This window comes from Bos javanicus, chromosome 2, assembly GCF_032452875.1.
Source record: "Bos javanicus breed banteng chromosome 2, ARS-OSU_banteng_1.0, whole genome shotgun sequence".
Taxonomy (NCBI): Eukaryota; Metazoa; Chordata; class Mammalia; order Artiodactyla; family Bovidae; genus Bos; species Bos javanicus.
This window is the reverse complement of record NC_083869.1, coordinates 106,689,801-106,714,688: the sequence shown is the minus strand read 5'-3', so window position 1 is coordinate 106,714,688 and position 24,888 is coordinate 106,689,801. Positions and strand designations below refer to the sequence as shown.

The 24,888-nt window shown below is 44.7% G+C and overlaps 2 protein-coding genes across 6 annotated transcripts in view; both read right to left on the bottom strand.

Annotated features, from left to right (window-relative positions):
- The window catches only part of PLCD4 (phospholipase C delta 4), a 31,107-nt gene extending 11,657 nt beyond the window's left edge, over nt 1-19,450 (bottom strand). For 4 of the 5 annotated variants that reach the window (XM_061384900.1, XM_061384908.1, XM_061384912.1 and 1 more), the window contains exons 1-6: nt 13,412-19,450; nt 13,056-13,199; nt 7,235-7,290; nt 6,942-7,100; nt 4,273-4,408; nt 3,474-3,705 (exon numbers count right to left, since the gene is read on the bottom strand). In XM_061384900.1, coding sequence (XP_061240884.1) covers nt 3,474-3,705; nt 4,273-4,408; nt 6,942-7,100; nt 7,235-7,290; nt 13,056-13,199; nt 13,412-13,489 — 805 coding nt within the window. In that variant the 5' untranslated portion in view covers nt 13,490-19,450. Of the gene's footprint in view, nt 1-3,473; nt 3,706-4,272; nt 4,409-5,509; nt 5,739-6,941; nt 7,101-7,234; nt 7,291-13,055; nt 13,200-13,411 lie in introns of all 5 variants that reach the window. The other variant, XM_061384921.1, reaches the window with a different exon arrangement.
- Nucleotides 19,451-20,456: 1,006 nt separating this feature from the next.
- Nucleotides 20,457-24,888, bottom strand: part of CNOT9 (CCR4-NOT transcription complex subunit 9) — a 32,622-nt gene continuing 28,190 nt past the window's right edge. The window contains exons 6-8 of the mRNA XM_061385061.1: nt 24,688-24,786; nt 24,166-24,257; nt 20,457-22,792 (exon numbers count right to left, since the gene is read on the bottom strand). Coding sequence (XP_061241045.1) covers nt 22,624-22,792; nt 24,166-24,257; nt 24,688-24,786 — 360 coding nt within the window. The 3' untranslated portion in view covers nt 20,457-22,623. The remainder of the gene's footprint in view (nt 22,793-24,165; nt 24,258-24,687; nt 24,787-24,888) is intronic.

Below are 24,888 nucleotides of genomic sequence, written 5' to 3'. Positions count from 1 at the left end.
TTGTGCCCATTCTTGCATGAAATGTTCCCTTGATATCTCCACTTTTCTTAAAGAGGTCTCTAGTCTTTCTTTTTCTGTTGTTTTCCTCTACTTCTTTGCACTGTTCTCTTAAGGTTTTCATATCTCTTCTTGCTATTCTCTGAAACTCTGCATTCAATTGGGTATCTTTCCCTTTCTCCCTTGCCTTTTGCTTCTCTTCTTTTCTCAGCTATTTGTAAAGCCTCCTCAGACAACAACTTTGCCTTCTTGCACTTCTTTTTCTTTGGGATGGTTCTGGTCACCGCCTCCTGTATAATATTATGTCACATAACTAATAAGTGAAGGAGCTGGGATTTGAACCCAGGGAGTCAGATGTCAGAATCTGCCCTACACTGCTGGACTGTGAAGTCTCACTGAGGATGACTTTGCTACAGGGGAGGCAGAACAGCTTTACTCTCATGCCTAGCTTCCTCATTCCAGGTGTGACAAGGCCTGGCGATGGTGGAAAATGGCAAGAAGTTGGGCTCAAAGTTTCATTCTTTCTATATTTTGGCCATGACTTGAGGCATGCTGCTGCTGCTGCTAAGTCGCTTCAGTCGTGTCCGACTCTGTGCGACCCCATAGACGGCAGCCCACCAGGCTCCCCCGTCCCTGGGATTCTCCAGGCAAGAACACTGGAGTGGGTTGCCATTTCCTTCTCCAATGCATGAAAGTGAAAAGTGAAAGTGAAGTCGCTCAGTCGTGTCTGACTCTTAGCGACCCCATGGGCTGCAGCCTACCAGGCTCCTCCGTCCATGGGATTTTCCAAGCAAGAGTACTGGAGTGGGGTGCCATTGCCTTCTCCAGACTTGAGGCGTGCAGGGTGCTAGTTTCCCGATCAGAGATCAAATCCATGCCCCCTTCAGTGGAAGTTCAAAGTCTTAACCACTGGACTGCCAGAGAAATCCCACAAAGTTTCATTCTTGACTGTAATGACTCAAATTGCAAATTGATAAAGTCCATAGCTCCAGGTACTTTTCATGTGCTTTATTTCATTTGATCACCAGTTATTTTACAAATGAGAAAACTGAGCCTCCGATAGGTTAAGCAACTCAGTACTCTATAAGAAGCAGAGTGGGGACTTGAGCCTCTGTCTCCTGACTGATACCACACTTTGCAGCCACAGTGTTGTTGTATCTGATAATCAAGTGAAAAGGGAAAGAACTCCAAAAAGGGTGGATAGAATAAATGTGGGGCTTCCCAGGTGGCTCAGTGGTAAAGAATCTGCCTGCCAGTGCAGGAAACCCAAGAGACAAGGATCCAGTCCCTGGGTTGGGAAGGTCCCCTGGAGTAAGAAATGACAACCTACTCCAGTATTCTTGCCTGGAAAATTCCATGGACAAAGGAGCCTGGTGGGCTTACAGTCCATGGGCTACAAAGAGTTGGACACGACTGAGTGACTGAGCATGCACACAGGCAGAATAAATGTAATGATGTATGCTGGATTCTTCATTGGAAACAGAGGATCCTGTCTTAACCCTTCAACTTCCTCTTCTGTTTAGTTTTCTGAAAAGATTGCGTCACAGCCCCTTTCTTCTTAAGCACCCACATAAATCTGGAATCAGTGATTGCAACACTTTGTTTGGCTCCACGGTCCATGAGGGTAGTGTCCTTGTCTGACCTACTACTGTATCTCTGTTGCCTATCATTGGTCCTGGCACATTACAGGTACTCAGTGAGCATTTGCTGAAGTAGCGAGTGAATGAATGAATGAATGAATGAAAGGGAATGGGAATTGAGACCTAAGAAACCTGGGTCACCTGTCCAGCTCACATTCCTCTCATGTCTTATTCTCATTATCAAGAGAGGCACCAGGTAAGAGTCAATGATCTGGCTTTGAATTACAATTCCTCCTTTCATTAGCTGTTGACTTTGAGCAAGTCATTTAATTTTTCTGAATCTCAGTTTTCCTCTTCTGTACAACTGAGTTGATAATAGAAATCTACTTCCATGGGTTGTTGGAAGGATTAGAAGAGAAAAGGCATGTAGAGATATCAGCACATTATGGGATGCTTAGCAAAGGCCCAATAAAGATTATTGCTTTTGATTTACAAGGATGTAGTGAGTACTAAACCCACTCCAGTGTTCTTGCCTGGAGAATCCCAGGGATGGCGGAGCCTGGTGGGCTGCCGTCTACGGGGTCTCACAGAGTCGGACACGACTGAAGCGACTTAGCAGCAGCAGTAGCAGCAGTGAGTACTAAGGGCTTCCCTGGTGGCTCAGATGGTAAAGAATCTGCCTGCAGTGCAGGAGACCTGGGGTTTTATCCCTGAGTTGGGAAGATCCCCTGGAGAAGGGAATGCCTACCCACTCCTGTATTCTTGCCTGGGAAATCCCATGGACAGAGGAGCCTGGTGGGCTATAGTCCATGGGTTCGCAAAGAGTTGGACACTACTGAGCGTCTAACACACTCACACACTCACACACACACACACACACAAAGGACTAAATAATGTAAGAGCTATAAAGTGAAGTAAAGTGGAAGTCACTCAGTTGTGTCAGACTCTTTGCGACCCCATGGACTATATACATAGTCCATATAATTCTCCAGGCCAGAATACTGGAGTGGGTAGCCTTTGCCTTCTCCAGGGGATCTTCCCAACCCAGGGATTGAACCTAAGTCTCCTGCATTGTAGGAGGATTCTTTACCAGCTGAGCCACAAGGGAAGCCCAAGAATATTGGACTGGATAGCCTATCCTTTCTCCGGCGGATCTTCCCAACCCAGGAATCAAACTGGGGTCTCCTGCATTGCAGGTGGATTCTTTACCAACTGAGCTATCAGGGAAGCCCTCTTTTTATTAATAATGTAAGTTTTTCATGCTCTGCAAGGAATGAAGGGCAGGAAGGTGTCTACTAAAGGGGCAAGGAGAAGGTTTGAGGGCAGAGAGGGCATATTTTAACTGCTTGTTAAGAGCCAAATGATTGTCTACCTCATCATCCACCTCAGCCAGGGGCTGACTAGGTGCCCAGCTCAGGGACTTAGGACTCAAAAACCACCTGGGGAACTTGGAGAAAGTCCAGGAAAGGGCAGAGAGCCAGCACTTAAAGAGACAGCAAACAGGAACCATGAAGGGAACTAAAGGGAAAGGAATCACATGCCCTAGAGAAGAAGCCAAAAGTAAGAGGAGAAGGATTTTATGTTTCCACTGAGGACAAAGGTTGATATCAGGAAGAACAGTGTGAAAGTGAAGAATGAGAAATATGAGCGTGGTAGAGGAAAGGGGACTTACGGAATGTTCTTCCTCCTAAGAGATACAGCACTACAGAGGAGACTCCTGTCTTATGTGGGCAGGAAATGGCTTTCTCCTTCTGGAGGAGTGATTGAATGAGATGAAGATGATTGGGAACGGGGTCTGGGGGACTGAATTTTCCCTTAGTTAGGCAGAAGGCTAGTTGTCTCTTGGTCCCCCATCTGGCCCCCATGTGTGTTGCCTCACCACCCTAGTCCTCTTACCACTTTCTGAAGGCTCATAGCGGTCGATGAGTTCCAGAGCAAGGTCAGAAGCCCGTTCTCCTTCCCTCTGTTCCTCTTGGAGGAAATCCACAAATTCCAACAGGGTCAGTTTCTGCCCATCAGATGAAAACTTTTCAAACAGTTCCTGCACTTCTGGACGCTGAGTCAATGACTTATAGAACTCTACAAATTCTTCTCCCTCCAGAGTCCCAGACTGGGATGTGTCTGCTGTCTGCAGAAGAGGGTTTAGAGGAGAGTAAAAAACCCTTTAACGGCAGATGTTGCAGTTTTGACTTTCCTTGTAAGGGCGTTATTATTGATGGAGCCAGGGTGGCATCCACAGAACTCCTGACATTTAGTGTTCATAGGAAAAGCCACGACAGGAAGTAAAAAGCAAAATTTCGGCCATACCATTTGCTACTGGAGAAAAATTTCAACTAGAAAGAATTAAATGCCCCCAACATGTCCCTAAAAGATCAGAAGATCCCTTTTTCTATTTACTCACATGCCAGTTGGAGTTTTCCACTGTACTAGGCACTTGTGAAATCCTGGCCAAGGACAGAGAGGTCCCTGAGGTCTGATGTAATAACATGTTGTTATTTACCTTTCATAAGATTATGAGTCATCTTTCCAACAAGACTGAAGGGTAAGAACCATGTCCTACCCACACTTCCCAATGAACCTGGCGTAGTAGGAGAGATTCAACAGCTGTGTGTTGCTGGAGAGGGTTGGAGGACTTCTGGCTAAGGGAGAATGTGGCCTTGATTGGCTTCTGCTAACCTTTCCCCAGAAGACTCACCTGGAAAAGCTGAAAGGCATATTCCTGGTCCATTTCCACATTCATCAGGTGCAATAACCGTTGGACCTCTCCGAAACTCATCCGACCATCCTGGTTTTTGTCTCCGCGCTGGAACCAATCACTCAGCCATCCAGGTCTGAGTCAAGGCAAAAGCACTGAGTGTGTGTTTGTGTGTGCAGATGTGTGTGCACATTCATCCATTGACTGCTCCCCTGTCTTTGTTGCCAGTCTCCTCCCCAGAGCCAATTCATTTTCCACATTAGCTTCTGGAATAATCTCCCCAGAGCACCAATCTGTCTTGCCCCTGCATGGCTCAGGTGCCTTTGGGGACATTCCTGTTGCCTGCAAAAAGAAGCCCAACTTCCCTAACATAGAAATTAAGATCTCCTTCACCCCAGTGATCTGGCCCCAAACTAGCCTTCTCAACACAGAAATGACTACCTTGTACCTCAGACAGATTCAGCAAGCCCCTGCTTGGTGATGTCCCAGCTCTTCAGCTTCCTACCTCTGGGCCTTTATTCATAATGTTTCCTCAGACACGAGTGCCTTCCCCTCCTCTTCCCTTCAGTTCAAATTCTACTCATTTTCAAGGCTCAGTTCAAACGCTACTTTCTCCTGAAGCTTTCTCATGACCATCTCAGCTAGAAATAAGTATTTCTCCTTCCTTTGAACACCCACATATCAGCTAAGTACTGTAATGCTGATAAATTAAATTATTCACACAATTCTATTTTCTCTGCTGACTAAAATAATATCTGAGCCTCATTAATCTTTGTATCCCTAAAGCCTGGCATAGTGCCTCTTACATTCTGCTTAATAGATGGTGAATAAATGAATGGACCAGCATAGAAGATGAATACATTCTAGGAAACTTGAAGTGAGTTGATCCCACTAAGCCCCCTAAGGAGTTGCTCCCCATCCCTATGGGAGTTAATGCCACTGGGATCTTCTGTTCAGCTCTCAGGATCAGCTCCTAGTTTGCCTCTCACGGTCCCTTTACCCAATCCTGGGGGCCCTGATTCCTCTCCAAACTCTGTGTGACTCTGTCTGTGCCATCACAGGCCTCCATTCTTCCCTCAGTATCTCAGCCTCACATCAGCCCAAGCTGTCCCTGGCCACCCCATCTGGACTCTCAGGCCCCTCTAGCCCTGTGCCCCCTCCTACTTGTCCCTAGTCCTTCAGCATCTGGCTCCTTCAGTGACCCCTGGATCCCACTCTGACTCCATCCTGCTGATACTGATCCAGCCTCTCCTGTTGGTCCATGTTGGTGACAAAGCCCACCAACAGCTGGAGCCCCTGCATCCAGGTCTGGGCTTCCTGGACACTGTTGGCCACCAGGTCCAGGTTGGAGCGGCGGCCATGGAAGACGATGGTGAAGCCCTGCTCCAGGGGGAACTCCTCTGCCAGGTTGCGCAGCAACTCAGACTCGTGGCCCTCACGTACTGTGTCCACGTCGGAGATTGAGACTGCCAGGGAAGAAGTGAGTGGGAGGCCCTAAGCAAAGGGTCTGACAAATCACAGCAGCTGAGAGCCAAGGACCAGTACTCCCCCTTCTTCTCTCTGAGACCACAGGAGGAGGGACCCCAGCCTCCATAGACTAAAACCCCCAAAGCCTTAGTACAGGGAGATGCAGATTCTTGGAATTCAGATTGCCACATGAGTCGTTGTTTTCATAGCAGCATGACAAGGGGCCTGTGCTGGAAATGGCAAGACCTGGCTTCCAGCCACCAACTGGCAGTGTGACAGGGACGAAAATGACGTAGCCCCTCAGCATCCTAATCTTAAATAAGGGATGGTCCCTTCCATGGCCAATCCAATGGTGATCAATTACAGGAAGACTGGTGGGGCTGACAAGTGGAAGCACACTTGCAGGATAGAAGCAGTTACACCAAAGCATGACATGCCCAAATTCAGTTCTCTCATTCCAGGTTTGAGGGCTTCCTCTTTCCAGATGTCTGGGAGGGAGCCAGAGAAATCCTTCCCCCTGCTTCTTCAGCTGGGGCTGGTGTGGATCGTAAGCTCTGGTTATGTCTCTAAAGTAGATTCTCTTAAGTGAGTCCTGTGGTCACATTTTTAGAGGGATCATAAAGTGTTTGGCCAATAGGAGGAACACTGTTATGACGCATTTACGATATTTAGAAATATTCACTATAATGGTTAACTCACTAAATTGATCCAGGTTTCAGGCCTCAAGCTAGGTGGTTTATATACATTAAGTTCTTGAGCTCCTGTAATGTACTAGGCTGTTTAATCCTCATTTTATAGATGAGGAAACTTATATTAGCTTAAGTTAAATAACTTGTCCAAAGTCACTCAGCTAGAAATTGGCAGAGCCAGGGCTTTTATCTAGACAGTTGGCTACCCGAGATTATGCTATAATAATAATGATGATGATGATAGTAATAAGATAAAACCTATGATTTATTGAGCCTTATTATGTGGCAAAGACTCTTGGAAGATCTTTGCACACCATAACCAATTTGATCCTTGTAACACCCTGAAGAGGCTAGTACAGTTATAATTTCCATTTTACAGGCTCAGATAAAGACACTAAAGAGACCAGAACAGGGCAAATCATAAGACACTGGTCACTCCTCTGCCCTCAAGCTGCTGGGCCTGTAAGGTCCTGTCCACCCACATGCCCACCCCTGGCTACCCACATCACTCACAGCTGGGCTTGGCCCTGCCTCCAGCCTGCCGGGCATGCCAGACTGTCATGCCATCGTCCTGAAGTCTGAAGAATCTTAGCTTCTTCCAGCTTTTGGACCTCACCTTGCGCATCATTGTGCCTTTCTGCATCAGCAGCAGATCTTGACTGATGGGCAGCCCTGAGCCAGGAGAAGCAGGGACTGAGTAGCCGGTAGGGAAGGTGGAGGGCCCAGGAGGAGCTTTGGAACAGGAGTCCAGCCTCCTCCCTGTCTCTGGGCTGTCTCCCCAAGCCCTCTTCTGCAGGGGTACTCACGGCCTTGCAGCAGATACGCCATCACCCACTGCTTCACCAGCTGACGCCAGAGTCACCTAAAGGAGCGAGGAGCAGCAAGAGGCTTCAGGTTAATCCTGAGGTCTTAGAGTAATAGATCGAGGGAGGAAGAGAAGGAAATTAGTGTTCCTTGACTGCCTGCGTTGTGTCAGCTACTTCATCTACATAATTTGTAGCTCTTTTCACTTCTAATTTGAGTTTAGTGATTGAAGCTTAGAGAGGCTAAGAAACTTGTCTCAATCACACAGGGACTTGGAATTTAAACCCAAATATATCTGATTTCAGAGTTTCTGCCGTTTCCCACAGCCATCTCCGACAGGGCCAACCCAGGGGTTTCTGACAAATACCCTCTTCTTTTCCAACACCCTACAATCCACGAGGTCACGTTGACCACACCTCTCTCAGTTCCCCATTATTAGGAATCACTGACTTGCTGGCTGCCCCCTTTCAGAACTTGGAATCTCTCTGCATCCTAGCCTTTCCTTCTCCAAGCAGAATCATCTCAACTTCTCTTCCAGGAGCCCTCTCCATGCTCCTGTGTGGATCCTCCAGCTCTGGACAAGCTAGGCCAGAGTATTTCTTTTGTCTCTTCCACCACACTTAGTGCTGCGCCTTGCTAAATAAGCCACTTCTACCTTCACATGATAAAGTATAGCTCATACTCTTATTCATAATAGTAATTCTCACAGTTTTAATGAACCAGATAAGTTACATAGTCTCAGAACAGCATGTTCAAGTTTTCTCTACCTACTGAAAGAGAGTTCCTACCTTTAAATATATGCTCATCTGCTGCTGCTGCTGAGTCACTTCAGTCATGTCCAACTCTGTGCGACTCCATAGACGGCAGCCCACCAGGCTCCCCGTCCCTGGGATTCTCAGGCAAGAATACTGGAGTGGGTTGCCGTTTCCTTCTCCAATGCATGAAAGTGAAAAGTGAAAGGGAAGTCGCTCAGTCGTGTCCGACTCTTAGTGACCCCATGGACTGCAGCCCACCAGGCTCCTCCATCCATGGGATTTTCCAGGCAAGAGTACTGGAGTGGGGTGCCATTGCTCATTTAGGACTGGTTATTCCGGTGGTCATGTATGGATGTGAGAGTTGGACTGTAAAGAAAACTGAATGCCGAGAATTGATGCTTTTGAACTGTGGTGTTGGAGAAGACTCTTGAGAGTTCCTTGGACTGCAAAGAGATCCAACCAGTCCATCCTAAAGGAGATCAGTCCTGGGTGTTCATTGGAAGCACTGATGCTGAAGCTGAAACTCCAATACTTTGGCCACCTCACGCGAAGAGTTGACTCATTGGAAAAGACTCTGATGCTGGGAGGGATTGGGGGCAAGAGGAGAAGGGGACGACAGAGGATGAGATGGCTGGATGGCATCGACTCGGTGGACATGAGTTTGGGTAAACCCCGGGAGTTGGTGATGGACAGGGAAGCCTGGCGTGCTGTGATTCATGGGGTTGCAAAGAGTTGGACACGACTGAGTGACTGAACTGAACTGAAGTTATCCTAAGAGCTAACAACAAACTTGCCTTGAAAAGAACTGGATGATTTGATTTGTGGCCACTTTGATCCTAGCTTTGTGCCTAGAACAAATATACTCAGTGCTTAAAACAAATCATGCTGAAACTGGCAAAGTCCACGGAACATAAAGCTTTATGCTTTTGAATAAGCAAAGGATCCATGGTTGAAGAGAAATATTGTGGGTTTTAATTAGTAAGTTTAAACTTAAAAAAAGTCTTTCTGGCTGCCCTTTGCAGCATGTGGGATCTTAATTCCCCAATCAGGGATCGAACCTGTGCCTCCTACAGTGAAAGTGTGAAGTCTTAACCCCTGGACTGCCAGGAACATCCCTGAATAAGTTTAACAATTTGTCAGTGGTGAACATCTAAAAAAAAAAAAAGGCAAGAATCCTTAAACTAATTATTCAGTTAGTACTCCATTTAAACATCATGTAGTTCAACTCCCTACGTTAGAGCAGAAATCCAGAAACATGATGTGACTTGTCTGAGGTCACACAGCATATTAGTGCCCCATCTCCCTTAAGTAGGAAGAGCCTGTAAAGCCACCCAGGGTGATGATCTTCAGGAATGATGTAGAAGTCACTGAAATTATAGCTCTCCTGACTGAAGGACCTAGAGAAGATTTTCCAAAGGAGTAGGAATGTGCAGGAAACCAATCTGAGTCTAAGCAGAAGAGATAAGGCAACTCTCAGGAGAGCAAGAACACAGCTTCAGTCCCAAGAGGGAAAAGTTTTACTGGCTGAGGCTGCATGTAGAATCCTGAGTGAGACCAGAGGAGACCTCTGGATGGAAGAAGGAAGGAAAGAAGACAGGAAAGCATCTCTGCTTTGCTGGGTGGTGCTGCACAGCTTGGAATCCAAGGTTTGCAAAAGTTCTATGAAGACTAAGAAGTAATAGATCTTCATTAAATGTCTTAGAGTTTCAGACTCTAAGAGGGGTTGGGGTCAACCTGGGGCTGAAGTCTAATCCCCTTTGCCAACATTTTGCCTCCTCTCTCCTCTGAACTTCTGGGGTGGGTGGGCTTTGGCCCTGGGAGAAGACAGAATTACCTTCCATATGCCTGTGTCTGGGAGCCTCACCACAATGTCGAGACATGGGAGATCTGAGAACAGTCCCAAGCACAGGAACAGCCCTACCTCATCTCAAACCAGCCTTAGAAAATGATTTTATATTCTTTTGTCAAACTCTTTCAACCTCAGAGCTTGGCGTGCCCTGTTCCCATTCTTGAGTCACTGTTTTAAAACTGTATCTAGGTGACACATGGCCGATAGAGGGCTAGGTTCAACTCAGGGAGCCACAGGATGTCAGAGCTGGACTTCATTTTGTAGAAAAGGGACAGAGGAGCTCTTTTCTCTGCCATCCTACGTGTGATTGAGTTTGCATCTCACCATGTCTTCTCACAAGACTTTCAGGATCAGGCAACTCCTGACCACGAAAAAAAGCAGAATCATCCCATTCCTCAATAGATTCCAATGAAAACAGGTAATCAGATACAACTCCAAGAGAAGACACTGGAGAAGAACCAAGCTGGCTATGTCAGAAGCTTCACGTATGAAGTGGCACACATTTATCCTGTGCTAAGGTTGTACGTTAACCAACCAGATCACAGAACATCACCGCTCTTTGAACAACTCACAGGGGAGACGAAATGCTTAGCTCCCCGTGCTTTCTGTTTCCCCACCAGCGGTCTATGGAGCTCAGTAATAAGTATGGGAATCCTTTTGTTAGAAAAAATAAAGGGACAGAAGGCTAGCTGAACTGCCAGTCACCTAAGGAATTAAGTGGCAGAACTGGGGCTAGAACTGAGGTCTCCATTTGACCAACTCAGAGACCTCACCGAGACTACCCTTAGAAAAGGCTTTCTCTAGCAAGCCGATGAAAGCAGAGCTGGGACCCAGTGAGGGACATTGTTCTCCCTCCCCGCCACCCCATCATTTTCTGTTCCTACCATATCCCACTCCACAGCCTTTCTTTTCCTTCTTCCCATTTTCTTCCCCTTCCCCCTCTTCTACCTGACCCCTTCCTTTTCCTTTCTTCCTAGCTCACTTTGCTCTCTCCTGACCCTCCCTTTGCCTTCCTATTTGCTTACCTAAGTCAGCCTCTCTTTGCTCTTGACTTCTCATCCTTCTCCTCATCCCTTCTCCTCATTACTCCTTGCTCTTTTGTTTCTCTTCTAATTTGCAATGGCTTGGATTCTCGTCCCCTGAAAGGTGCTTGAGACTTTGGTTCAGGAAGGGGGACTCTTGGGTTGGGATCCTGAGTAACAGATCCTTCTGCTCAGCTTCATTTTCCCCTGTATCCTAGGAGACTGACTAAACAAACTACTCAGAGAATGCAACTTAGAACCTAGGTGTTCTAGGTCTTGGTGTTTCCTCTGGCACCTGAAGGTGGAATGGGGAGGATGGTCACAGCTGAGGCAGGTACAGTTTGGAGAGGAGGGAAAAAGGATTTGGGAGTGGGAGCAAGAGAAAGAGGCAAGAATCAGAGGATAATGACTGAGAGAGAGGTTGGGTCTTAACTGTTTACGTCTAGGCACATATGTGGAGCTCCCTGAGGATACAGATAATTACCTCTACAATACAGATGAGAAAATAGACACACAAATAGGGCAGGAAGTGGCCAAGGGTTGCCAAGCAAAATTTGGTCCTCAGCTGACAGGTGGCTTCATATCACCTGGGGATGGACTTTGGTAGAGTTGCCTGTGGCTTATAGTGGAATTCGAGGTGTCTACAGTCTCTCTGCGGAGAAGGCAATGGCACCCCACTCCAGTACTCTTGCTTGGAAAATCCCATGGATGGAGGGCCTGGTGGGCTGTAGTCCATGGGGTCGAGAAGAGTTGGACATGGCTGAGTGACTTCACTTTCACTTTTCACTTTCATGCATTGGAGAAGGAAATGGCAACCCACTCCAGTGTTCTTGCCTGGAGAATCCCAGGGACGGGGGAGCCTCGTGGGCTGCCGTCTATGGGGTCGCACAGAGTCAGACATGACTGAAGCGACTTAGCAGCAGCACAGTCTCTCTGAGGGCAGGATGGAAGAGATTCATCCTGTCTACTCTCTTTCTTTGGAGGAGAATTATGACAAACCTGGTTCATGGCTCCCGTCACAGGTCATAGCCTTCAGAATGTTAGAGCTTGAAGACTCATACAACACATCAATCTAGTGGTTCCTGGTTATATCAATGTCTCCTGTAGAGTGTCTTAAAACAGAGATTCCTTAGCCCCACCTCAAATCTACCAGATCAGAGTTTCTAAGGATGGGGTCCAGGAATATTCATTTTTAACAAGGGCTCCTGAGACACAAGCAAATCCTCTTTTGGGAACCCTCTACTCCCTCCCACAGTAGATCAGGAAGCCATGGTTCAAAGTCAAAGAGCTAGTTAACATCAGAGACAGGACTAGGAGCAGGTACTCTTCCAATATTTTTTTTACAATGCTTCCCCAAAAAGGCAGCTTTATTTAAAGAGAAGTCACAGTAAAAATGAAAGAATATTTCCTGTGCCTAGAAAGATTCTGTTGTACTCTTGTGCACATCAATTTAATGTTCTCATGGACGCCTGTGAATCAACCAGATTCGTTCATGCCTCCACTCATCCCATAAATTCTCAAGTGCCTCCTATTTGACAGCACTTGGTCAGACCTAGGAGGCAGCTGGGAGTAGGTCAGACAGAGTCCCTGAAGTGTGAATTGTTGTTTTGGTCTCAACACCAACTTGTCTGAAAATCAGTTTTTTGGTTCTAAAATCCTTCCCATTAGGCCTCTCTTTCATGGGCACCGACAAAGTGCCCTGGATCATTGAGCAGGCTAAGAATGAGGCATAGAACTCAAACCCTGGCTCTTTCCAAGGAAGTCTCACAACTCTCTGCCTATTATCAGGGGTTTCTGATAATAGAAGACTCCCCCCAACCCTTCCCCTCCGTGGGTCTTGGTCAACCCTCATGTGGTAATCCTCAACAATCTGTTAATGAATTCATGCTGAAGCATGATTGCTTCAGTTCTCTCTCTTCCCTTCCTGGGGTGAGATCACCACTTATCTACACAGTGACAGCCCTGGGTAGCTAAGAGGTCCTCATATAAAAAGGTGATTGATATAGCTAGTAGGAAAACTATAAGTCCAAGTGGATAAGCTACAGAAAACCAGCAGGTCGGGGGCCCGTAAACCTGTTTAGGCAAAGGAGTCCAGGGTATGATTTAGTCAGGGGGAATAAGCATGTGGAGGCCAAGGGCAAGGACTTGGGCATGTAGGAGCTAGGAGCAGTGGCTGGTCAGAGCCTCCAGCCCTTACCGTGGGCAGGATAGCCGTCCTATGTCTGAGCTCTGGGATGCTCTCCGCCGTGGAGCAAGGAAATCCAGTGGGGCTCCTTTGCTCTTCTTGCACTCGCTGGCTTCCTCCCCTCTTCTGCTGCAGTTTGCTGCTGTCGCTGGCTGACTTACAGCCAGATGGAAGGAGTAGGGTGGGGAGAGGTGTGAGTTCTCTCCTCAGTCCAGCCCATCCCTTAAAGGCCCAGGACACTGGTCAGCATGAGGGAGTCATGGGGGTGGGGTGGGTAGCACAGGATTAAGGGGAGGGATTGACGAGCAGTGCATCTCCAGGGAGGAGGAGCCTGTCTGCCCTTCCTCTCCATGCCAGCCCTCACTGACCTCAATCTCGCAGCAGCTCTCAGAGCGAAACCCAAGGAGTATCCAAGTGGCAGTGCTCCATGAATCACTGTTTTTCATTCTGGTTGGTTTCTCTCTGCATGTTGTACAGCTGTCTTTGCCCTTATTTCATCTGGCTCCCTTCCATGGTGTCTGTTTCCATTGGCCTGGTTCTGTGTCTCTGCATCCTGTCTTGCTGAGCACTCAGTCTAACTTTATGGCTCAGGGAAAGTAGAAAAGATACGGTGGGAAAGGGGGAAGGTGACAAAAGGAGGAAGAATGATTTTAGAGTGTAGAGGGAAAGGTTGGCGTCTCTATATATATTAGATATCTGCTGAATATTGAAGGAATGTATATATGAATGTAGGAGACAATTTGTTTCATAGATTCATTCATCCTACAACCGTTTGTTCAGCATCTCTAACAGGCAAGGACATATCTGTGTGTTTATAAAGGTACATGTAGAAATGAAGCAGACTCATAGTGTATAAGGATCAAAAGCAAAAAGAGGAACACAAGGCTGGAAAGACATCCAGCTGGGAAAGCAAGGTAATGAACTTCTTAAAGCATGTACGAATAGGCAGCGGAAACAAACACCAAGATTGAGGAAAGTAGGAGAGGAATAGGGGATTGTCAAGGGCTTTATTACAGCTCCATACTTCACAGTGAGAAACGGAGGCCCAGGGAAGTTTCAGCAATGGCCCGGACTCACAGGTCAGAGCAGAGACCGCCAGTCCCTTACAATCTCCCCAGTACTGTGAGCTGGGACCTACTTTTGCTCTGCCTTGGGAAGACTGTGGGGTATGGCTCTTTTTGGATCAGTGTATGACAGAATGGAGCTGAGGGTAGGGGCACAGCTCTGTACTTGGACTTCTGTGGGGTCATCTTCCAGTGAGTAATGTCTTAATCACAGGCACAGAGGGAACTAACTGTACAAAGTGGTGTCATTTCTGAGTGTGCTGGGACCTGGCTGCCTCTTGTGGCTCCTCCAAACATCGCTCAACTGCCTAATATTCTACCATTAGTGCTTATTTATAGCTAAACCTTTAGTCCCATTAAAATAAAATCCTTCTGAGTAATTCCCATAAATGTCCGGATAGTGGTTACTTTGAGGAAAAGAGAGGCATTGCAGTGGGATGGGGCACGTAGCTGGCTTCTGAAATAGCTGGCGAAGTTCTGTTTCTGGTCCTGGGTTGCTGATAAGGGTCTTCATAATAACTTATGAAGCTATACGTTTTATGTAGTTTTCTGTAGCTTTGTTATATTTTACAACAAAAGGGTTTCATGTTTTAGTAACTGGTAATTTCTGAAGCCTTACGAGTCTCAAAATTTATACCTAAGTTGAGTTTACTGCACTGACAGTAGGTTTTAATAAAGGAAAAGGAATATGCAGGGAGTAGAGGCAGAAGAGGGAAGGCCATTCCCGGGGAACAGGAAGATTAGGAGGCACTAAGGTTTAAACTGTGCTGATTTCATATCTTACTTCATAGAGGCTGTTTCCCATGCTTGTCTTATTCTTCTGTTTCCACTCCTCCAACGTTGTCCTGTCCTTATTTTTCCATACTAGCCCTTCCACACTCCAGGATTTTTTTTTTTTTTAATTTGGCTTCTTTGGGTCTTAGTTGCAGCCTGGGGGATCTTTGCTGCATCATGTGGGATATCTCATGGATTCTCATGATCATAATCTCATGATCAGCTCATGGACTCTCTGGTTGTGGCACATGGGCTTAGTTGCTCCATAGCATGTGGGATCTTAGTTCCCTGACTAAGGATCGAACCCAAGTACCCTGCATTGCAAGGCAAATTCTTTTTCTTTTTTTAAAAAATTATTTATCTTTGGTTCTGCTGGGTCTTCGTGGATGTGCACGGGCTTTCTCTAGTTGCAAAGAGCAGAGCCTACTCTTGGTTGTGGTGTGTGGGCTTCTCATGGTGGTGGCTTCTCTCGTGGAGCACAGGCTCCAGGCGGGTGGGCTTCAGTGGTTTCAGTTCACAGGCTCTAGAGCACGTGGGTTGAGTAGTTGTGGTGCAGGGGCTTAGTTGCCCCGCTGCAGGTGGGATCTTCCCAGACCAGAGATTGAACCCATGTCCCCTGCATCGACAGGTGGTTTTTTATCCACTGAACCACCAGGGAAGTCCATACACTCCAGGGGTATACATATGGTTTGCCTCTCTGAGTCACTATTTGCCTCACCTAGTTGCAGCACCACCTCATACTCTTCTGGGTGTTCTGTGAGAGGTGTTATCACTCCTCCTGGATTTTCTGATGGGAGTTCAAATCTCACACATTCTGTTTCAGTGTTCTTATAAGCAACCCAGATTATGTATTCTGATTTTGGGGAAAGCCATTAGAAAACCTTCACAAGGTTACTGTGGCTCCCAGGAATGGCTTAGAAGACAGGTCCACTGCAGGATCTCCTTCAGATCCAGGACAGGAGCAGACACACAGGGCCCTGAGCACAGGAGCTGTCCATCTGGTTTAGTTGCTCCTCTTTCCATAATGATCCTGTCCCATCCCCACACTCTTGTCTATTATTAACAGATCCAGAAACCTGATCAGGGCAGCAGCAGCAGCAGAGGGATTTTCTGGGAACCATGCCCAGGAAAGGCCTAGAAGCCCTAAATTGAAATGAAGGGGTAGCTGGCAAAGAGGAAGACCTCAACAGTGTACCCTGACACTGCTGCACAGGCAAGCCTAGGCTCTCCTCCTGACTCCCAGAGGAGACGCCTTAAACTTCTCTGCTTCAGGGCTGGGGTTTCAGAGACTCACTTCCCAGACCATCCAATCTAACTTCTCACACTTCTGAAATAAAGCTCCCCTTTCTCATTGGTCAAAAAGGAATACTTAAAGTATTAAGTTTCACCTAAAAAATAATCTGTGAGACCACTTGTTGATTTGGGCTTCCCAGGTGGCACTAGTGGTAAAGAACTCACCTGCCAATGCAGGAGACACAAGAGACTTGGGTTCAATCCCTGGGCTGGGAAGATCCCCTGGAGGAGAGCATGGCAACCCACCCCGGTATTCTTAGCTGGAGAATCCTATGGACAGAGGAGCCTGGCAGGCTATAGTCCATGGGGTCATGAAGAGTCGGACACGATTGAAGTGACTAAGCACACCTGTTAACTTAAAAGCCAGGATATATAACTTGGAAAGATAACAGAATATATAGACACTTCCATTCCAGAGAAAACACTCACAAAAACCTCCAAAATAACCCCCCTTCCCCAAAAAATTAAGGTGGGAGGGGGGACAAGGAGGTATAAGAGAAACAAGAGATCAGATGATAGAGATTAGAATTTAAAATGCAAAGGCCAGGGCTTTGGTGGTGGCTCAGTGGTAAAGAATCTGCCTACCAATGCAAGAGACATGTGTTTGATCGCTGGTCCAGGGAGATCCCACAAGCCTCAGAGCAGCTAAGCCTGTAGTTAGCATGTTGCAACTAGAGAGTAGGCCCCACTCACAACTAGAGAAAAGCCTATGCAGCAGTAAATACCCAGCACAACCAAAAACAAAATCTACAATGCAAAGGGTATAATATACCACTGTGAGAGATAAAAGTTTCAGAAAAGTTCACAAAGTAAAATACAACTGTATGCTATTTATAAGTCATGTCTCAGGAAGGTGGGTCTAAAAGGTTAAAGGAGGGTGTCTGGGTGTGGAAGGACTCCAATCTCATTTTTCTTCAAGACTGTCTTGGCTGTTTTGGCACTATCCATTTCCATGAAATAAAAAAAATTAATTTTATTTATTCACTTATTTTTGGCTGAGCTGGGTCTTCATTGCTTTGCTCGGGCTTTTCTCTAGTTCCATGCAAATTTTAGAATCAGCTTGTCAATCTTCACAAAAATAAACCTGCTGGGATTTTACTTAGAATCGAATTTCACTGGCAGATTAATTTGAGAGAACAGGTATCCTTCCGATATTATTTTGCAGTCCATGGAGATTATATGTCTCTTCATCTATGTCTTTTTTTTTTTTTTACAATTAAGATGTTTCAATTTTTTTATTTTCAAAATGTACTCATGTTGTCAGACTGTAAAGTCATTCTTGAAATTTCATTAGGGTTAAAAACGTTTCTCTAATGGTATCTTATATACAATTTAAAGAAATAAAATTAAGTTATTGTGAAACTTACATAGTGAGATTTCTAAATAGTTGAGAACATAGGCAAGTTCCCACTTTTTTTCTAACAGATATAAGCTAACCTATACCAACAAAGAAAAATATTAGGTGAATTGACATATGTGACTTGACCACATGCCTGTCAATCTTTCTTTCCAGGATGTTGTTTGCAATGTAGAGTCTGCATATCTTTTGGCATACCTATTTTGAGCTATCTGATTTATTATGCTATAATAAACAATATATTTTTGAATTTCATTTTTTATTTATTGTATTTAGAAACACATAATTGACTTTTTTGAGATGCATATTGACTGTATTCTGTGACCTTGCTAAATTCACTTAATTCTAAGAATCTGTAGATTCTTTTGGATTACTTACATACACAATCATGTTGTCAGCATGTTTGTTTTTTCCCTTTATCTTTTTCTTGACATCACACTGGCTGGGACCAGTTTATGGAGTTGTGATAGTGGACATCCTTATCTTATTCTGCATCTTGTGGAGGATGATTTCAGTATTTTATAATTGAGAAGTTTACTACAGGTTTTTTAAAAATAGAATTTTATCTATTTGGCTGCATTGGGTCTTAGTTGGCACTCAGGACCTTTCCTTGGGGTGCAAACTCTCCAGGTGTGATGAGTGAGCCCAGTTGCTCTGAGCCATGTGGGATTAGTTCTCTGATCAGGGATCGAACTTGTATCCTTTGCATTCCAAGGTGGACTCTTAACCACCGGACCACCAGGGAAGTCCCAACCATAGCGTTTTTTTATTAAGATTTTGTGTTTTCATGAATATGAAACTTTTTCTTTTAAATCTTAAAATTATAAATGAATTTGAATTTTTAGGTCAAAGTAATTATACACAGATATACACATAGGTATATCTACAAACACACACATTTAACGATTTTTATTAGATTAAGGATACCCCCTTCTATTCCTGCTTTTCAAAGTTTTTAAAACTCATGAATAGGTATTGAATTTTTTTTCTATAATACTTATTTAGCTGTATCAGGTCTTAGTTGCAGCATGGGGGATGCTCGATCTTCACTGCAGCATGCAGGATCTTTAGTTGTGGTACATGGGATCTTACTTTCCTTACCAGGGATCAAACCCTAGCCCCCTGCAGTGAGAGCATGGAGCTTTAGCCACTGGACCAACAGGGAAGTCCCAGTATTGAATTTTATAGTGCTCTTTCCTGCGTATATTTAATGATTGTGATTCTTCTCCTGTTTTTTGTTAACTGAATTCAAGCATCAAGTCAATCTATTTTTGCAGTAAATCCAAATCAGATTTGACACATTTTCTATATGTTGCTAGATTTGACTTGACTGGAAATTTTACATTTACATTCATAGGAAAGGTTAGCACCTAGTTTTCCTTCCTTTAATATCCTTGATAGTTTTTGGTGGCTGACTTATACTGCTTCAAATTTTAATTAAGACCTGTTTTTTCTCTATAGTTTCTGGAAGTTCATGCGATTGGTGACTAAGATATGAATGACGTCTCTATTTCATTTCTAACATTGACTTTTTTTCCAGATCAGTCTATAGCTTTATCAGTTTTACTGTTTTTAAGGGAATGACTTTTGGTTACATGTTTTTTATTTCACTTTTTTTTTTTGCACTTCTTCTACTTCTTGAATTTGCTATTCTTTTTCAGTTCCTTATTTGGCTGGACCAGGTCCTTGCTCTGGCACTTGGGATCCCCAGCCGCAGCATACAGGTTTTTTTTTTAGTTGTGGTATTTTAGTTGCAGCACGTGATTCAGTTCCCCGACCAGGGATGGAACCTGGGCCCCCTGCCAAGTCCTAGACACTAGACTATCAGGGATTTCCCTCTTTCCCAGTTTCTTGACATGAGGTGTCTTCATTATTTTTTTTTTTCTAATTTCCTTTGTACTTTTTTTTTCCTGTGATGAGTGGGTTTAGAATTATACTGTTTTATAAGTTAGGGACTTTTCAGTTTTTTCCCCTCTAGCTTAATCCCTCTGTGTTCAGAGAACACTGTATTACTTTAATTTGGGGGGGAAATTTCCTTACTTACAGCTTGATCGTTGAGCTATGATCAATTTTGGTGAAAGCTTTTGGTGCAATTACAAATATGTGCATTGTTGGTTGAGTTACAGTATTTTATGTATGTCAGTTAAGCTAGGTTTGTGTTGTTCAACTTAACCTATTATATCTGCTTTTGAAACACATGTATTTTTTAAAAATGAAATTCTGCAATATTCAGGGAGAAAAATGTCATTTCATTCTATTGTTTTCTATTTCAAATGTTTTCCTTGGACTTTTGATAGAGTAACTTTGCATATTCCTACTCTTCCCCCTCACACTTCCCCAGGCTTTGAGCAGCAGGAATAGTTAGCAAGAGAATCATACATACTGTTAGTAAGGAAGGCATGCTCTGAAGGCTACCAGTACCTCTCCTTGTCCTGTTCCACCACTGAAACAAAGTCCCTCAAGCCTCACAAAAAAGAAGCTGGAAACAGAGGTTGGCTCTGTCTCACTGAGAGCCAGAAACAGGGATGGAAACAAGTCTGGAGATGGAAGTCTTGAACTCCAGAAGGAAATGGCTATTAAAGTTGGTGGTAAAATGTTTCAAGTTTTATCTCTTCATATATGGAAGCCTCTCCCACACCAGTACTAGGTTCTGGCCACTACAGCCAGGAGTGAAGTTCTCTTAAGCAAGACACTTTTATCAGAAAAAAGATGCCACCCCAGCCTCCCAAACAGCTTTTACACATCAGTAAGACTCTTCCAAAGGACTTATCCACAAAGGAACCATCACTGCCCTCTTGGTAGGACAGTGCATGTGTGTGTAGGTGCACAGAGGTAGAGAGGCAAGGTTGATGAGGATCATCTGACCAAAGTGCCTAGATACCTCCACATTGACAAAATCCAATCTCCACAGTTTAAAGGAAAAACTATTGTTACAAAAACAGAAGCATTTTTATTTCAGTCCTGTTGAGGGAGTGAGAGGGACAGAACACACAAAGTGAGGGGAGGGGGTCTCTTTATTCACACACGACATCAGGACCAACTACAAGGAACAATACCCATTTCCACCCCTCCCCTCAACTCCTACGTGGGGTCCAAGGCCCGCTGAGATTAGATGGTACAAGAATTAAGACACTATTGGCACAGTACAATGGCCAATGCACCGAAAGATGGAGAAGAGAATTTCTCAGGGAGCATGGCCTGGGGCCTGGGGCCTCAACTGCTTCCCCAAAGGAGAGGGAATGAGAAAACTTTGGCTCAGCAGGAAGGCGGTTGGCAAAAACCAGGGTTAACCTAGCTGGAGTCTGCAGGACAGAAACTGTGGGCTGAAGGGAGTCAAGACGTTTATCTAGTCCATGCTGCTCTCTGCTTTCTCCAAGGCTTCTTCTCCTCAGGCTTGAGCTTAGTGAGAGCTGGTCTGGTCCTCCTCTTCATTTTTGAAAGCTGCGGAGTAAGTGCTTATTCTACCCTTCCTACATCTAGGCTACTTCATTACTACTTTCTTGGCTCTAGAGAGACAGAAGCCAACTAATAAGGCCGGCTCCCTTTGTGAAAGTCGGCTTGAAAGAGCCCTTGGGTTGGCAAAACTGCCCCTGCAAAGGTTTTTCTGAGCCTGCCCCCTGTGACTCTCCTCAAATGTGTTCAGACTCACCTTCAACTGTGTAAGATGTGGACTGAAAATATTTGGTCTCTCTAGTTGGGTTATAAATTCCATCTTTGATTGAAGATGGGGATTAGAGAGACAGTAGGTAATGGCAGGTGGAAGGACTGGGGGAAAGCAACGCAATTTAATTTACATTGGACTGCAGATTCAAACCTCTAGATTATGAACAGAGTCATTTAAAGATCCACAGAAGAAATGGAGAGTCTCTGACACAGTACAAAAAAGTGAAAAATATTACAGAGACAATCTCATAATTCCCACAGACCATAAGGGAATGTGTCCAAAACAAAAGAAAAAAAACAAAAAACCCAACAAGACTGAGCAAGCAGAGTCCAGTGCTCTATCTTAAATCTGAATAAAATTAACTCATTCAGTTAATACTGCTTCAAGTACAATCATGAAGACACTTGGAATTGTAGATTCACACCAAAGCAAAGAATAGGATCAAGGAGCCTATCATCGTAAGCCCAGATAACCTTCCTTTTAAAAGTCATCCAGGAAATGTCTCTGAGGACTTGAACTAAAGGTGACATTCATCATCTCCTCTCAATACAATATCCTTCCAGGACAGTCTGGTGAATTAAGACGCCTGTTTTAAGTTTAGGAAAGTGAACAAGGGAAGAGCACTGAGATTTGGAAAAGCTAGCAGCGAAAGCCATAAGCAAGGTTAAGGTCCTTGTGGCATCCAGAACTGGGGGTAGAAGAATGGAGAAGGGAAGGGAAATAGGTGGTGGGTTCCTGCTGTCCTTTGGCTTCATATCCTTCCCCTGCCTCCCATTCCCCCCAACAGCTCACGCAGCTATTGGCCTCCTAGATGTAATGGGATGTAATGCCCAGACCAACTTTTTATTGAGCTTATCCAGCTAACAGACTTGTAAACAGTGCCAACTGACAAAGGTTTGCTGAATATTACAGCTTGTGTCCACTACACCTCTCTCTAAGATTAAAAACAAAAAACCAAAGTAAACAAATACTGAGAGAGAGGATGAAGTGACACATCTTGAGTCTTCCAGGAAGGCAAAATAAGAAAACGCCACATGGTTGGTCCCAGGCGTTCACCGTGCCTACAGCGCTGCTGCCGCCACCAATCTTCCCTCCCGCCAGTGGCTGGGTAGAGGTGAGGGAGAAGGGTCATCGTGGGCCTGCTGCAAATACAGCATTTGCTGGTGTTGACACCCTCCTTGGCTATGGTGGCAAACTGCTGTGTCAGGAACCCGTTTCCTGGGAGTAGCAGAGGGAGCCCAGGTCCTCAAGGCAGCCTGAGATGGCAGCTCATACACCTCAGCGGGGGTACCGTGCCCCTTTTCTCCAGTGCAGTTCAGCATTGAGGTCGTCTATTCCCAGTCGGCGATAAAACCTGAGCTGTTTTCCTTGCAGGTGTCCCCTCCCTCCCCCAACTTGGGGGGAGTAGTGGGAGGGGATGGGGGAGGATCACTGAGGGGGCAGGGGAATCCCCCGGGGATCAGTGACCTGACCCTCTTGCAGGTTCTTCACCAGTTGTGCAAGCCAGCGTTTGGTGGTGGTGTCATCTTTTAGCACCTGGGCGAAGGTCGTATCCTTCAGCTGGTCAGGGAGGCACTGCCTGAGCGCTTCACGTGCCCTACATCAAAAACAAACCAACCAACCAGGGAGACCAAACAAATAAACCCACATTGGGGGACAGGGAAGAGCCCTTTTCTTAGCTATAAATATATAGAATCCTGGGAATCTATGGCTCTGTCAAGTACTTTAATAAGCCATTAAAATTATCTAAAGCTTATATTAGACATAGGCTTAGAGACCTCCAGGATCTGTTGTCTGTAAACATTTTCAGAATGTTTCCCCTACATTGAACTTTGTGACAAAGCAAATAGAATAAAATGATGCAACAATTTACCTCAATTCAAACTACTTTCTGATTTATTACAGTTGTCGAAATACTCATGTTAAAAATATATGGGTGATAGTAAATGAAACATTCCAAAATCAGAAAAATAACAGGGGATATGACCTGATTCATAGTAGGATAAGTTAATGAACTTTTAACTCTAAACTGATAAAAATTTGTGTCTTTCCAAAAACAGCTTCAGTTTTATGTTAAAACTCTTAAGAGATAAGCAGTAAAGCTATCATAAAGTTATTATCAGATGAACTTTCAAATATTTCATTTTCTTTAAAATATTACCAGTAAAAGTCAATTCTGAAAACTCATTAAGGTAAATTAACTATTTATAAGACTGTTTTTTTTTTTTTTTAAGTTATGGCTTTTGTACTTAGCCTAGTTTCTTTTACAAGGAGAATTTTAAATAAATGTATTTTCAAACTTGGTGAAATCAGGAACCACTAAAGAACAGGAGAAAATGGTCAAAGAAATACTTAGGGCTTAAATAACCTCAGTGGCAGGAGTTCACATTAATCAAGTTATCCCCATTCCTAGGAACACAGAAATCATCCCATTATGTGGTTTAGCAGAATATGAGCAAGTGGCTTTCAGCATGAATTATGGATTTACAAAGCAAAAGGTCAAATTCTTCTAAAATGCACTGTATCTACAATGTATGATTTCCGGCAGAAAGAAAGAGGGAGGTAAAATAATTAGCTCAAGGACTTTACAGGAATCAAGAGGAGAACTAGAGATACAATTCAAGAGCCCTCTGGGCTTGTTCCTTTCTTAAGAGATCTTTAAAAATATACTTTTCTTTCTTGTAGAACAGAAAGCTCAAACCACAGGAGTAATGGATCATGAGATTCACTATCTGAACTCTCGGGAATTTTAGAGTAGGGTACAGAGTTTTGGTGGGGAGACAACACTCTGATGGATTTTTAAATTTAGCATTTCAGATTTTAAAAGAAATTAATCAAGGTCTGTCTCAGACGACCTGAATATAGTTTTATCCCTTCCCTGTCCTAAAGATACAGAAGCCATGACATGAGATGGGGCAGACGCTCATCAGAGTATTTCCCCAAAGTCCTCTAAATTCTATAAATGTTTACCTGGGGTTATCTGAGAGTCGAAGGTAACATCTTACTACATGCTTCAGCAAACGGGCGGAAGGTTCTTTGGATAGCTGCAGGACCATCTTACCCTGTTTTCCCCAAAACAAGGTGGGGTAGGAGAGAACATACAAAACACAACATAATCCTAGTTGGTATCAGAGACCAGATATTGCAAGACCTGTTATACAAGGTTTCATGGTTGTTGTTTCCTGTTGGGAGACTGAAGTAGCTCAATGTCGACTGCAAAGAAACTAAGTTGTGTGATCAGAAGCCCTGGTGGTCCAGTGGTTAAGAATCCTCCTTGCAATGCAGGGGGACTCAGGTTCAATCCCTGGTTAGGGAACTAAGATCCCACATGTCCTGGGGCAACTAAGCCTACACAACTACTGAGCCTGTGAGCTCTAAAGCCCGGGTGTCACAACTAGAAAGAAGCCTACACGCAGCAACAGAGGATCCCCCATGCCACAACTAAGACCCAACACGGCCAAATAAATAAAAAAGGTAAAGGAAAGAACTCACCAAGATCATGGCGACATGGGAGAAACGCTCATATGTCTGACATATATAAGCCAAACCAGTGTCATCTAAGAGGATCTTCTGGAGGATAAATGTGGCAACCTGGAGTAAAACAAAATTAAGGAGTCTAAAACATTGTTCAGACTTGTCTTCCAACTGTCTACTCCTCTCCTAGGAATAACCATGAAGCAGAAAACTAAGAAA